This window comes from Ovis canadensis, chromosome 8, assembly GCF_042477335.2.
Source record: "Ovis canadensis isolate MfBH-ARS-UI-01 breed Bighorn chromosome 8, ARS-UI_OviCan_v2, whole genome shotgun sequence".
Lineage (NCBI taxonomy): Eukaryota > Metazoa > Chordata > Mammalia > Artiodactyla > Bovidae > Ovis > Ovis canadensis.
The window spans coordinates 46,133,856-46,147,334 of record NC_091252.1 but is presented as its reverse complement, the minus strand read 5'-3'; the positions used below and the strand labels follow the sequence as shown (position 1 = coordinate 46,147,334).

The window sequence follows — 13,479 nt, the reverse complement described above, 5'->3', positions numbered from 1 at the left end:
TTTTGATGCAAATTTGCCATATAAATGGCTCCTATCTTGCCATATAAATGGCTCAATTCTAGTTCAGAAGATATATATGTAAATCAGCACTGCCTACTCAATATGATAAATATTATGGTAAAAATTATTGTGGGGCAGCAGAAAAAGAGCTAATGGACTGTGCCTGAACTGTGAATACCTAGCACAAGAAAGCTGTTCAGCTGCAGGGCTTCCCTCCTCTCCCCAGGTAACAAGGGCATTTAACTTGTGATCCATGGACATGTGTTATCCAACTTTAAAAATTAGAAGGCCAGGAGGTGTAGAGAGGAAAATGAGTATAATATCCCTAAGGGTGGAAGAGGACTATATCTGTCAGATTTGCAGCACTCTGTATCCCCGGGAAATACATTTTATACATGATCACATAGTATATAAAAATTAGTGTGTGCACGCTAAGTCGCTTCAGTCAAGTCCAACTCTTTGGAATGTAGCCCTCGAGGGACTCTGTCCCTGCGATTCTCCAGGCAAGAATACTGGAGTGGGTTGTTATGCCCTACTCCAGGGGATCTTCCCAACCCAGGGATCTAGTCCGCATCTCCCGCATTGAAGGTGGACTCTTTACAACTGAGCCACCAGGTAACCGCATATAAAATTAGACAGGATCCTAAATGTACTTTTTACCTTTTGGTAAGCCCAAATATCTAACTTTGTATTTAATTACATATTAATTTCTGATTTCTATGTGTTTTAACTAATTCCATTTTAAAATGCAGCATATGTGAAAGTGTGAAGTCGCTCAGTAGTGTCTGACTCCTTGCGACCCCATGGATTTTAGCCTACCAAGCTCCACCACCCATGGGATTTTTCAGGCAAGAGTACTGGAGTGGGTTGCTATTTCCTTCTCCAGGGGATTTTCCTGACCCAGGGATTTAACCTGGTTCTCAGATTGAACCTGGGTGTCCAATCTAACCTGGGTCTCCCGCATTGCAGGCAGATGCTTTACCCTCTAAGACACCAGGGAAGCAGCATCTCTGGGTTTTCCACAAGTTACCTAAATGGTTTAGAAAGAAATATGAGATTGTGGGAAAGTATGCATCTCAGAATTTAGAAAACCTGAGTGCAAATCTATCCTTTGGCTCCTCTTAGGTGTTCTTTATGCAGAAGGCAATGGCACCCCACTCCAGTACTCTTGCCTGGAAAATCCCATGGATGGAGGAGCCTGGTAGGCTGCAGTCCATGGGGTCACTAAGAGTTGGACACGGCTGAGCAACTTCACTTTCACTTTTTACTTTCATGCATTGGAGAAGGAAGTGGCAACCCACTCCAGTGTTCTTGCCTGGAGAATCCCAGGGACGGGAGAGCCTGGTGGGCTGCCGTCTATGGGGTCGCACAAAGTCGGACACGACTGAAGCGGCTTGGCAGCAGAAGCAGCAGCAGGTGCTCTTTATTTCTTCTCAGCTGTGTGGCCTGGGAAAATTAACCTCTTTGAAAAATGACAACAGTGAGAGTCCTAATGAAACTCAGTTGAACCATATGAAAAGATTCTCAATATCATCTTTCCGTAGAGAACTGTGCAATAAGGAAACACTGAAAAATTACTACATACCTGTTAGAATGAATACAATCCAGAAAACTGACAACACCAAATGCTGTTGAGGGTGTACAACAACAGGAACTCTCATTCATTGCTGGTGGTGAACTCCAACTGGTACAACTAATTTGGAAGACATTTTGGCAGTTTCTAGCAAGACTAAGGCAATGGCACCCCACTCCAGTACTCTTGCCCGGAAAATCCCATGGACTGAGGAGCCTGGTAGGCTGCAGTCCATGGGGTCGCTAAGAGTCAGACACGACTGAGCGACTTCACTCTCACTTTTCACTTTCATGCATTGGAGAAGGAAATGGAGACCCACTCCAGTGTTCTTGCCGGGAGAATCCCAGGGATGGGGGAGCCTGGTGGGCTGCCGTCTATGGGGTTGCACAGAGTCAGACACGACTGAGGTGACTTAGCAGCAGCAGCAAGACTAAACATACTCTTGTATGATATAACAATTGAATGCACCTCTGTTTATCCAAATATGTTGAAACTTATATCCATATAAAAACCTGCGTGTGAATGTTTGTAGCAGCTTATTCATAATTGACAAAACTTGGAAGCAACCAAGATGTCTTTCAGTAGGTGAATGGATCATCAAACTGTGGTACATTCAGATAATGGGATATTATTCAGCACTTGAAAGAAATGAACCATCAAGCCATAAAAATATTTGGAAGAAACATAAATGTATATTACTTGGTAAAAAAAGCCAGCATGAAAAGGCTACATACTTATTATAGTGTTAATCCAATTATATGACATTTGGAAAAGAGAAAACTGTAGACAAAAAAGATTGGCAGTTGCCAGGGTTTAGAGGAAAGGGAGGGGTTAATAGGTAGAGCACAGAGGACTTTTTGGGCAGTGAAATTACTCTGTATGTTGCTATAATGATGAACTACATGTCATTATATATTTGACAAAACCTATAGAAAATACAATCCTAATATAAATTGTGGATGTTCGCTGATAATTATGTGTCATTGTAGGCTTGTTAAAGATAAGTGTATCAATCTGGTGGGGGATACTGGTAAAGGAGGAGGCTTGGCATGCATGATGGCAGGCGGTATATGGGAACTCTGAACTTTGCATTTAATTTAACTATAAATCTAAAACTGCTATAGAAATAAAGTCTATTAGATTCCATGGAAAATTATTGCATCTAAAATAATGAAATAATATTAAGCTATATCTGCTACGTTCCTTTTGTTGAATTCTCAAAACAACTTAAAAGCATTGTTGAATCAACTTAGAGACAAGAAAACTGAGTCTGAAAATTAATTTATCATTTATACAATTAATATTTTCTTTGCACAGATTATGTGCCAAGTATTATATTAAGCATGGAGATACTATAATGAATCAATGTGGATGTTATATTCCAGGGAAGTGAGATGTGGAATTAAGGTGCTGATCTTTGAGCAGGACTTCTTTTACACACTGGAGCATCAGAAGAGCAGGAAAGTTAAAGTGTGTAAGAAACAGTAGGGATAAGCCAGGTCAAAGGAGATGGGAAGAGAGGTGGAATTAGTCTTGTTTCTGAGATGAGTATGGGCAAGCTGACACATTGCTGTTGGTCCAAAAAGTCTTTTGGTGCGATGGCCCTCATGAGATGACTGATATTCTCCAGGGGTTGAGAAGAGGGTGATTGGTTGCTAAATGGATTGGCATGGGAGTCTCCTAAACTTTTTCACTTTGCAACATCTTACTCTAGAGAGAAACTTCCAGAGGTGTTGTACTGTCAGATAGTAAGTAGCAGAGCCAGTTGCACCCTAGTTTTGTTGTAGGACAATCTGTCGTATCATGTTCCACCCACTTCCAATAAAATATGCTGATACATGGATTTTCTTAGCGCTTAGTTAAAATACAGTATTTGATAGGGCCTGCTTTGCAAACCCTTATAAGATTTCGCTCCTCACTTGCTCTTCATTGGGCTTCCCTCATAGCTCAGTTGGTAAAGAATCCACCTGCAATGCAGGAGCCCCCAGTTCGATTCCTGGGTCAGGAAGATCCCCTGGAGAAGGGATAGGCTACCCACTCCAGGATTCTTGGGGTTCCCTTGTGGCTTAGCTGGTAAACAATCCACCTGCAATGTGGGAGACCAGGGTTCCATCCCTGGGTTGGGAAGATCTCCTGGAGAAGGGAAAAGCTACCCACTCCAGTATTCTGGCCTGGAGAATTCCATCGATATATAGTCCATTGGGGTGCAAAGAGTAGGACATGACTGAGCGACTTTCACTTTCACTTGCTCTTCATTTTTACCTTATTCAACTAATTCCCTCACCTACTTACTACATGTGACCTCAATCATATTGATAGCTGTGGTCCTCTTCCGGGTACACTCTAGTGTCTTATTGATCTCAGGGTTTTTACTGCTGTGTCCTTGGCTTGAAATGCTCTTCTTTCAGATTTTCAAATGGCTAGACTCCTTCTCATCTTTTAAGTTCTAGCGCATGTTTCATCTCCTCAGAAAAGGTTTCCAGACATATTACACAATTTTGTCTTCCCTTATCTTGCAAGTACCTTGATATTTCATTCAATGTCTTATTGCACTACTTTATGTTTTTATACAGTTGATTAGCATCAGAAGTAATGGGTTCTGTTCATTTAGGCATTTATTATTGGTTTCTTATTCTATACCATAAACTTCATGATTCAGGAATTATATTAGGTACTCAATAAAATGTTGGATGAATGAATAATCACTTGATATGTGTTAGTTTCTTCTCTATACTCTAAAGTAAGCTATTGTTTTTTCTTTTATAATTATAATAGTTGTAATTTTGATAGTTCTTAGAACAGAATGAGATAAAGAATGATAGTGTATATATAAGTGCCTAATTCAGTTCTTAGCTCGTGGTAGGCAATTAGTTAATGACTTTTTTCATTCTTTCATCAATAAATCTCACTAAAATAGTGTACTTGAAATTAATTATAATTCAAATTGGGATATTGTAATCATATATTATAACTAAATATAATATATTGAAATTATATCTTGGTATATTATATAGTATATAATCATTTTACATATTATCATATGTTATATAAGATGTGGTATAATATATATAACATATCATTTTATTATAAATTGTGTTGATGTTATTATATTTAAGTATCTCTTATGAGACATAAGTGTTCTCAAAGTAATATGCCTTCTTAGTTAATCACATATGCCTATGCTAATCACAATGAGAAAAAAATAAAGTTGACTGCCTTAAATTAACGTGGAATTTTCTATCTTTACCAACTTATTACCAAAGTTATAATTTTTGTAATAGTTTCATGATTAACTGACACTTCCTCTCTTCATGTTCACTGTTTCCAGGAGGAACCCTATGTTCTGTTTAAAAAGTCTGACAAACCTCTTTATGGAAATGATCGATTTGAGGGCTATTGCATTGACCTCCTCAGAGAGCTATCTACAATCCTTGGCTTTACATATGAAATTAGACTTGTGGAGGATGGGAAATATGGAGCCCAGGATGATGCCAATGGACAATGGAATGGAATGGTCCGTGAACTAATTGATCATGTAAGTCCCGTTTCTCATTATTACTACCTTTGGAAGATTTCTATTAGATTTACGTTTTTTTGATGGTCAAGGGCTAATAAAGTCAAAGAACAGTGATGTATTTTAAGTATTTACTTTTTCAATAATGTTATTCAAAGTATATATTTTTGTCAAGCATAAAGAATATAAGGGATGAATATAATTCTATTAGAGACATGTGTCTATCTTAAATTAACTAGTAGTTAGTGGTTTAATATCTTGAAGTTTTGGTCTTGATTTGTAAGATGGAATTCAGTTTTTTAACAGTGAATTTCTTTTTCACTTTCGTAATATTAGCTTTCTAATCAATGGAGAGAATAGGTGGTACAAATTCTAAATTTCATGATAAAAATTTTTTATACTAAGATAAGATACTTATTGTCTTTAAAGATGAAAGTAATCTGTACAAAAAATCTAGAATCAAATACTATATAATAATAAAGCAAGAATATTAAGCATATTAAAGCAGAATGACAGATATTTTATTTATTTTTTTCTTTTAAAAATTTGTTTATTTTAACTTAAGGCTAATTACTTTACAATATTGTAATGGTTTTTGGCATACATTGACATGAATCAGACATGGGTGTACATGTGTTCCCCATCCTGAGCCCCCCTAGTTATTTTATTTTTTAAGAAATAATTCAGGCATTTATTCTTGGTCAAGAAAACATTATTTCATAATTTGTCAGTTGGCAGTGTTAATTAATTCATCTATTAAAAAAAAAACTCTTTTAAACATCATAACATAATATTTGACTATGTGTTTTGTAACATTTAAGCATATTTTGACATTTTCCTTAATATTAAGGCACATAATTATTGTAAAGAATTCTGGAAAGTTATTTAAATAATTTTCTTTTAAAAAACATTGTGAGTTGTATCCTAAATAAAAATTCTTACTTAATAGAAGTAGCAAATATAAGCAATTTTCAAAACATTTTGAAGATACTTTGCCATTAATTACAAAGTTCATCATCAAGAAAGAAATAAAGGAGATCTGCCTAGCTATCTATCTATCTCTCTGTCAAGAAAGGGGTATTAGACAATGGTTAGGAACAGATTACCATTTTAAAAATTCCTTTTTCTTCAAAGTGAAGTGAATGAAAGTTGCTCAGTTGTGTCCAACTCTTTGCGATCCCATGGTCTATAAAATCCATGGAATTCTCCAGGCCAGAATAATGGTGTGGGTAGCCTTTCCTTTCTGCAGGGGATCTTCCCAGGTCTCCTACATTGCAGGCAGATTCTTTACGAGCTGAGCCACAAGGAAAACCCAATTTTCTTCAAAATTTCAGTATATTTATTTTAGTGACTTAGAATTTACTCTGTAAGTTCCTGAACTCCTAGACTTGATCAATTATTTCTCACAAATTCTCCTTATATGGGACATTTATGTTTTAACTTTGTAAAATACATTGAGAGATAATGAACATACACATGATCTGAGATCAAATATAAAACCTTAAATTGTATGTTCAGTTCAGTTCAGTTCAGTCACTCCGTTGTGTCCGACTCGTTGAGACCCCATGAATCCCAGCACGCCAGGCCTCCCTCTCCATCACCAACTCCCAGGTTTACCCAAACTCATGTCCATGGAGTCAGTGATGCCATCCAACCATTTCATCCTCTGTCATCCCCTTCTCCTCCTGCCCCTGATCCCTCCCAGCATCAGGGTCTTTTCTAATGAGTCAGTTCTTCACATGAGGTGGCCAAAGTACTGGAGTTTCAGCTTTAACATCAGTCCTTCCAATGAACACCCAGGACTGATCTCCTTAAAGATGGACTGGCTGAATCTCTTTGCAGTCCAAGGGACTCTCAAGAGTCTTTTCCAATACCACAGTTCAAAAGCATCAATTCTTTGGCACTCAACTTTCTTCACGGTCCAACTCTCACATCCATACATGACCACTGGAAAAACCATAGCCTTGACTAGATGGGCCTTTGTTGGCAAAGTAATGTCTCTGCTTTTGAATATGCTATCTAGGTTGGTCATAACTTTCCTTCTGTTAGTTTATATTAATATAACAATAACTTTCATAAACCTAACTCAAGCTGGTTTAAGTAATTTATTGGTTTGCATCTCTGTGGAGTCTAGAGGTAGTGTGGCTGGATTTGGAATATTAATATTTTATTTCTCTTATCTTTTGCCTCAATTTAGTTCTCACTTCCTTATATTCGTCTAACTCTTAGACATGTGCCTCTCAATAGGTGACAGCAACAATTGCTACCAGCAGTTCTAGATTAACCCTCTAGGTAGAAATATAGTAACTGAAAGGTATAATTTTATAAAAAACTCCAAATTCAGTTTTATTTGCCTGACCTATGTGTGTGTGGGTAGTCACTCAGTCATGTCCAATTGTTTGCACCTGTTTGGAAGGGTCCTCAGTCCGGGGGATTCGCCAGGCAAGACTACTGGAGTGGGTTGCCATTTCCTTCTCAAGGGGATCTTCCCAACCCAGGGATCAAACCCACATCTCCTGTGTCTCCTACATTGCAGGCAGATTCTTTACCTGCTGAACTATTGGGGAAGCCCCTTCCTGACCTTTGTGAGTGCTAAGTCACTTCAGTTGTGCCCAACTCTCTGTGACCCCATGGACTGTAGCCCGCCAAGCTTCTCTGTCCATCAGATTTCCCAGGCAAGAGATACTGGAGTGGGTTGCCATTTCATAAACTAAATTCTGTGCCAGTTATCCAATTCAGAGGCAAATGGTATTCTCGATTATTCTAGGCGTATAGTCACAAGAAACTAGGAGGTAGGGTCATACCTTAATTAATTATTAATTAATTAATTTTTTTGCTGCATCTGGGCTTAGTTGCAGCATGAAGGATCTTCGTAGTTCCCCCTGGGGTTTGTGGGACCTTAGTTCCCTGACAAGGGATCAAACCCACTTTCACTGCATTGGAAGGTAGATTGTCAACCACTGGATCACCAGTGAAGATTAAAACCATATAGATTTAGAGTTGGGAAACTGGGTTTTCAGAAGAAAATTAGGTTGCTTATACTTGAAGAAAGTGGACTGAATGCTATACAGACCAATACAAGGAATATTCACTATAGATTTCTATGAGTAACTAACTTATGGAAGACTTTTATTTTAGTCAAAACACAAAAATGTTATATCATCCATGCCTCTATGCCAAACCAATCCCTTTATGCTTTATACTTGTCATGTGTGCTTAATGTTCTTTCATTTAAGTTTTTTGAGATTCAAAATTGATTAGAAGTTTTATGTTTCTTAGATTTATTTTTTCTTGATTTTGTACCTATATGTTTCTTTAAGAGAACTATAAAGTAGAAAATGAAGGTTGGGTTACAGGGATAGAGCTGTGGCATAAAAGATAATAATACATCAAATGAAGGGATAGTAAGGAAGGTTTTATTATTTGACATTTATTCCTCAAAAAGTATTTTTGATATTGAATTGAGACCACTGATGCAGCTTTTAAGTTGTTTAATCATTTATCCTCAGTGTCATACCTGTCACTTCACTTTCTATTTTTTTCTGTGCTAAAGTACTATCCTATTTCAATACACCCTTTCTTGATACTTTCCTCATGATACATACTGTTGGCGTAGCCTTAGTTTTTAATGTTTAGCATATGTCACATTTAACTCAGAATGATAACTGTAGTCAGTGTATTTTCCCTTGTACCGCCTCAACTTAGTTTGCATGTTCATGAATATGCTAATTTCAATGTAAAGTAGTAACTGAACTACTAATCAACACCCTGAACTTCTCCCACTCCTTACTTTACTTAGATAAAATTATCCTCTTTCAGAGCTTGATTACCATTCTCATTCTGAAATTTCTCCATTCTATATCTTCAGCCCTGAGCTTTCCACCCATATATCTAACTACCTCTGGTATATTTTCCATGTGAATGTCTCATAAGCACCTCAAAGGAAGCATGTTCCAGGCTGAAGGCATTATTCATTTTTTCTGAATCTGTTCCTTCCGAAGAGTTTCATATATCAATGTGGCATTAACAATTCAATAGTTTTCCCAAGCCAAAAATTTAGTATCATGTTTGCCATGTATATTAAGTGTGCTTCTTAAATGATTCTGAAAGCTACCCACTTCTCTCCAGCTCCATTGTTACATGGATTAAGAGCCCCATATGAGAATTGTTTCCTTTTAATCTGGTGAAAGTGTCTTTAGTTGCTCAGTTATGTCCGACTCTTTGCTACCCCAAGGACTGTATAGCCTGCCAGGCTCCTCTGTCCATGGAATTCCCCAGGCAAGAATACTAGAGTGGATAGCCATCTTCTTCTCCAGGGGATCTTCCTGACCCAGGGATCAAGCCCAGGTCTCCTGCATTGCAGGCAAATGCTTTATCATCTAAGCCACCAGGGAAGCTCTCTAATCTGGTACCTATTCATATCTTCAACTAGAGTCTTGTTTAAGAAAGAGAAATCTGATCATGCCCCTCTTTTGCATACAATCTCTCAGTAGTTTTCACTGTCGGAAGGATATAGGACTGACTATATAATATATTTACAAGCCCTAGTCCCTTGGACTGCAAGGAGATCCTACCAGTCCATACTAAAGGAGATCAGTCCTGGGTGTTCATTGGAAGGACTGATGTTGAAGCTGAAACTCCAATACTTTGGCCACCTGATGCGAAGAGCTGACTCATTGGAAAATACCCTGATGCTGGGAAAGATTGAGGGCAGGAAGAGAAGGGGACCACAGAGGATGAGATGGTTGGATGGCATCACCAACTCAATGGACATGGGTTTGGGTGGACTCTGGGAGTTGGTGATGGACAGGGAGGACTGGCATGCTGTAGTTCATGGGGTCACAAAGAGTCAGACACGACTGAGCAACTGAACTGAACTGCATTGATTATTGCTTATCTCCTGCGGAAATCTTTTTGACCCTTCAGACAGACTCTCAGAGCTTCTCCACCCTGCTTTCATGCTGGGAGGTTGTTCTACATAGAATAAATCAACAGAGCTTCCCAAGCAAAGGTCCAAGTCAGAGAGGAGAGTAAGGTTAGGGTATTTATTTTGCTCCTTGTTCCATTCTCTGAGATAGTGTCTCAGATTGGCTTGTGTCCTCACACTGTATGCCAGTTTCTTACAATCATCACAAATCTCTGCTCTGCTCTCAGTTCCAATTTTTACCCTACATAGCTGTGTTTATTCTGATCTTAGGGGTGGTTACAGCTTAGCTGCTAATGGCTTTGAGTTCCTACACCATTCCTTAAAATTCTCTTTACCAGTAGTTCTCAAAGTATATTCCATAGACCCGCAGAATCATGTTGGAAATGCACATTTTCAGGTCCCACTCTAGACCTACCTGATCTGAAACTGTGGTGAAATCTGGCAATCTCCTTTTAAACAAGCCTCCCTGATGATATTCTGATGTTCTCTGAAGTTTGAGAATCAGTTAGTCCTTTTGTAAATAAATCCTGCTCATGTATCCTCATATGAGTGTGCACCTATTTTCTGTTGAAACTCTAACTGACACACCTTTGTATATTTTCATCTACTCTGCTCTCTCCACCCACTTGTGGGCTTTTTTCATTCTTGTTCTCCTTTGCCTCCAGTCTAGTTTTCTGTCTTCAGAACTCTCCTCAACCCCCATCTAGCTCATCTGATCCAGACTACTTTTGCTCAGCTTCAGAAACACTTCATCCGTGAGGCTTCCTCACCAGGCCCCAGGAAGTCTACCTGCAAAGAGTTCCCACATAATTCTTATTGTATAATACCATTACACTTCAATTACCAACTTAATATCTATACTATTTACTTGCATGTAATTTGTATAGTGTTCTTGTGTGGGAAATCCCATGGACTGAGAAGCCCTGTGGGCTGCAGTCCATGGGGTCTCCAAAGACTCAGACACGGCAAAGAGATTAAACAATAACAAAGTTGTATAGTAGTTTTAATATCAATTGGGGCTATATGAGTTGCAAGTATATGAACCTTGGCTAAATAGAGCTTATACAAACACATATTTTTTTAAAGCCCCACATTACAAAAAACATCCAACAGTGATTTTCACTTCAAGTACATTCAACCCAGGGGCTTAAAGCAGGCCATTGCATACATTGGTCTCTCTTTCACTGCCTTGTTATCTCTTGGCTTTACTCTCTTTATTGATTTTATTCTTTTTTTTTTTTTTTTTTTAGCACTTGAAATACCCACCTCGGTCATCACCTAGGTAATCTTAGGCAATTTAGTTAATTTTCAGTACAGTTCAGTCACTCAGTCATTTCTTTTTTTTTTTTTTTTAAATTTTAGTTTTTTATTTTTTAAATTTTAAAATCTTTAATTCTTACATGCATTCCCAAACATGAACCCCCCTCCCACCTCCCTCCCCATAACATCTTTCTGGGTCATCCCCATGCACCAGCCCCAAGCATGCTGCATCCTGCGTCAGACATAGACTGGCGATTCAATTCACATGATAGTATACATGTTAGAATGTCATTCTCCCAAATCATCCCACCCTCTCCCTCTCCCTCTGAGTCCAAAAGTCCGTTATACACATCTGTGTCTCTTTCCCTGTCTTGCATACAGGGTCGTCATTGCCATCTTCCTAAATTCCATATATATGTGTTAGTATACTGTATTGGTGTTTTTCTTTCTGGCTTACTTCACTCTGTATAATCGGCTCCAGTTTCATCCATCTCATCAGAACTGATTCAAATGAATTCTTTTTAATGGCTGAGTAATACTCCATTGTGTATATGTACCACAGCTTTCTTATCCATTCATCTGCTGATGGACATCTAGGTTGTTTCCATGTCCTGGCTATTATAAACAGTGCTGCGATGAACATTGGGGTACATGTGTCTCTTTCAATTCTGGTTTCCTCGGTGTGAATGCCCAGAAGTGGGATTGCTGGGTCATAAGGTAGTTCTATTTGCAATTTTTTAAGGAATCTCCACACTGTTCTCCATAGTGGCTGTACTAGTTTGCATTCCCACCAACAGTGTAGGAGGGTTCCCTTTTCTCCACACCCTCTCCAGCATTTATTGCTTGCAGATTTTTGGATCGCAGCCATTCTGACTGGTGTGAAGTGGTAGCTCATTGTGGTTTTGACTTGCATTTCTCTAATAATGAGTGATGTTGAGCATCTTTTCATGTGTTTGTTAGCCATCCGTATGTCTTCTTTGGAGAAATGTCTATTTAGTTCTTTGGCCCATTTTTTGATTGGGTCGTTTATTTTTCTGGAATTGAGCTGCATAAGTTGCTTGTATATTTTTGAGATTAGTTGTTTGTCAGTTGCTTCATTTGCTATTATTTTCTCCCATTCAGAAGGCTGTCTTTTCACCTTGCTTATATTTTCCTTTGTTGTGCAGATTTTATTCTTAAACACATTCTTTCTACATGGTGGCTCAAGTTGGTGCTAGGCCAGTGGTTCTCAATTCGGGGCATTTTTTTTTCCAGCAAACATTTGGCAATGTTGGGGGACATATTTATTGTCACAATTTAAGGAGGTGGGAGGGGTGTTGCTGCTGTCACTAAGGGATAGAGGCTAGAAATACTAGCCTCTGAATAATGTACTTAGGCCCTCAGAATAAAATGTTACTTGTCCCAAATACCAGTAGTATTGAGGCTGAGAAATCTAGGTTTACCTATTTCTTAGAGTCCTCCTTCTAAAAAGAGAGTGGTCTCCTTTAGCCAAAATTTCAGCAAAACCTATTTTTAGGGTGTTGGGATGAGGGGAGAGGGGTGTCAACTGGGGCAACTAGGACCATGTCCCCATCTGTGAACTAAGCCATAAGGCTGGGACCACGAAGGTGGCTAGTGGAATGGCCCCACCTGGATCATATGTCAACATCTAGAATTGTGGGCTACAGTCAGCTGCATCTGAATTATGGTACTTATCATTTGTATGTGAACTTGGGGGACAGAAGCAAATGATACTTATCTTATACAGGCTATGCGCCAATCCACTTTTGTAGACTTTCTTGAAATTATGGTCAAGTAGAGGGGGCATAACCAATAAAGAAACTATTTATTCAGGTGTTGTGATGGAGAAATGTAATTACAAATAAGATCTTCCTCCAACCCAGAAAATATCTCCACAAAGATAGAAGAAAAAGAAAATAATATTATGGAAAAGCATTAAATTGGAATGTGATATGCACTGTAGGCAATTTGCTAAGAGATGGCAAAGACAGAAAAAAATATCAGCCTTTAATATAGCCAAGCAGACGCGACCCATTATAGTACATATGTGTTCTGAATAGAAACAACTAGTCCTCAAGAAGCCTTGAAAGTACTACTCATCACACATAGTTCATATTAAATTTGTTTGGTAACTGGAGGAGAAGGGGTCAGAGAGGATGAGATGGTTGGATGGCATCACCAACTTGATGGACATGAGTTTGAGCA

The 13,479-nt window shown here is 38.5% G+C and overlaps 1 protein-coding gene across 1 annotated transcript in view; it reads left to right on the top strand.

Moving 5' to 3' along the window:
• The window catches only part of GRIK2 (glutamate ionotropic receptor kainate type subunit 2), a 742,654-nt gene that overhangs the window by 522,567 nt on the left and 206,608 nt on the right, over positions 1 to 13,479 (top strand). The window contains exon 11 of the mRNA XM_069599226.1: positions 4,902 to 5,108. Coding sequence (XP_069455327.1) covers positions 4,902 to 5,108 — 207 coding nt within the window. The remainder of the gene's footprint in view (positions 1 to 4,901; positions 5,109 to 13,479) is intronic.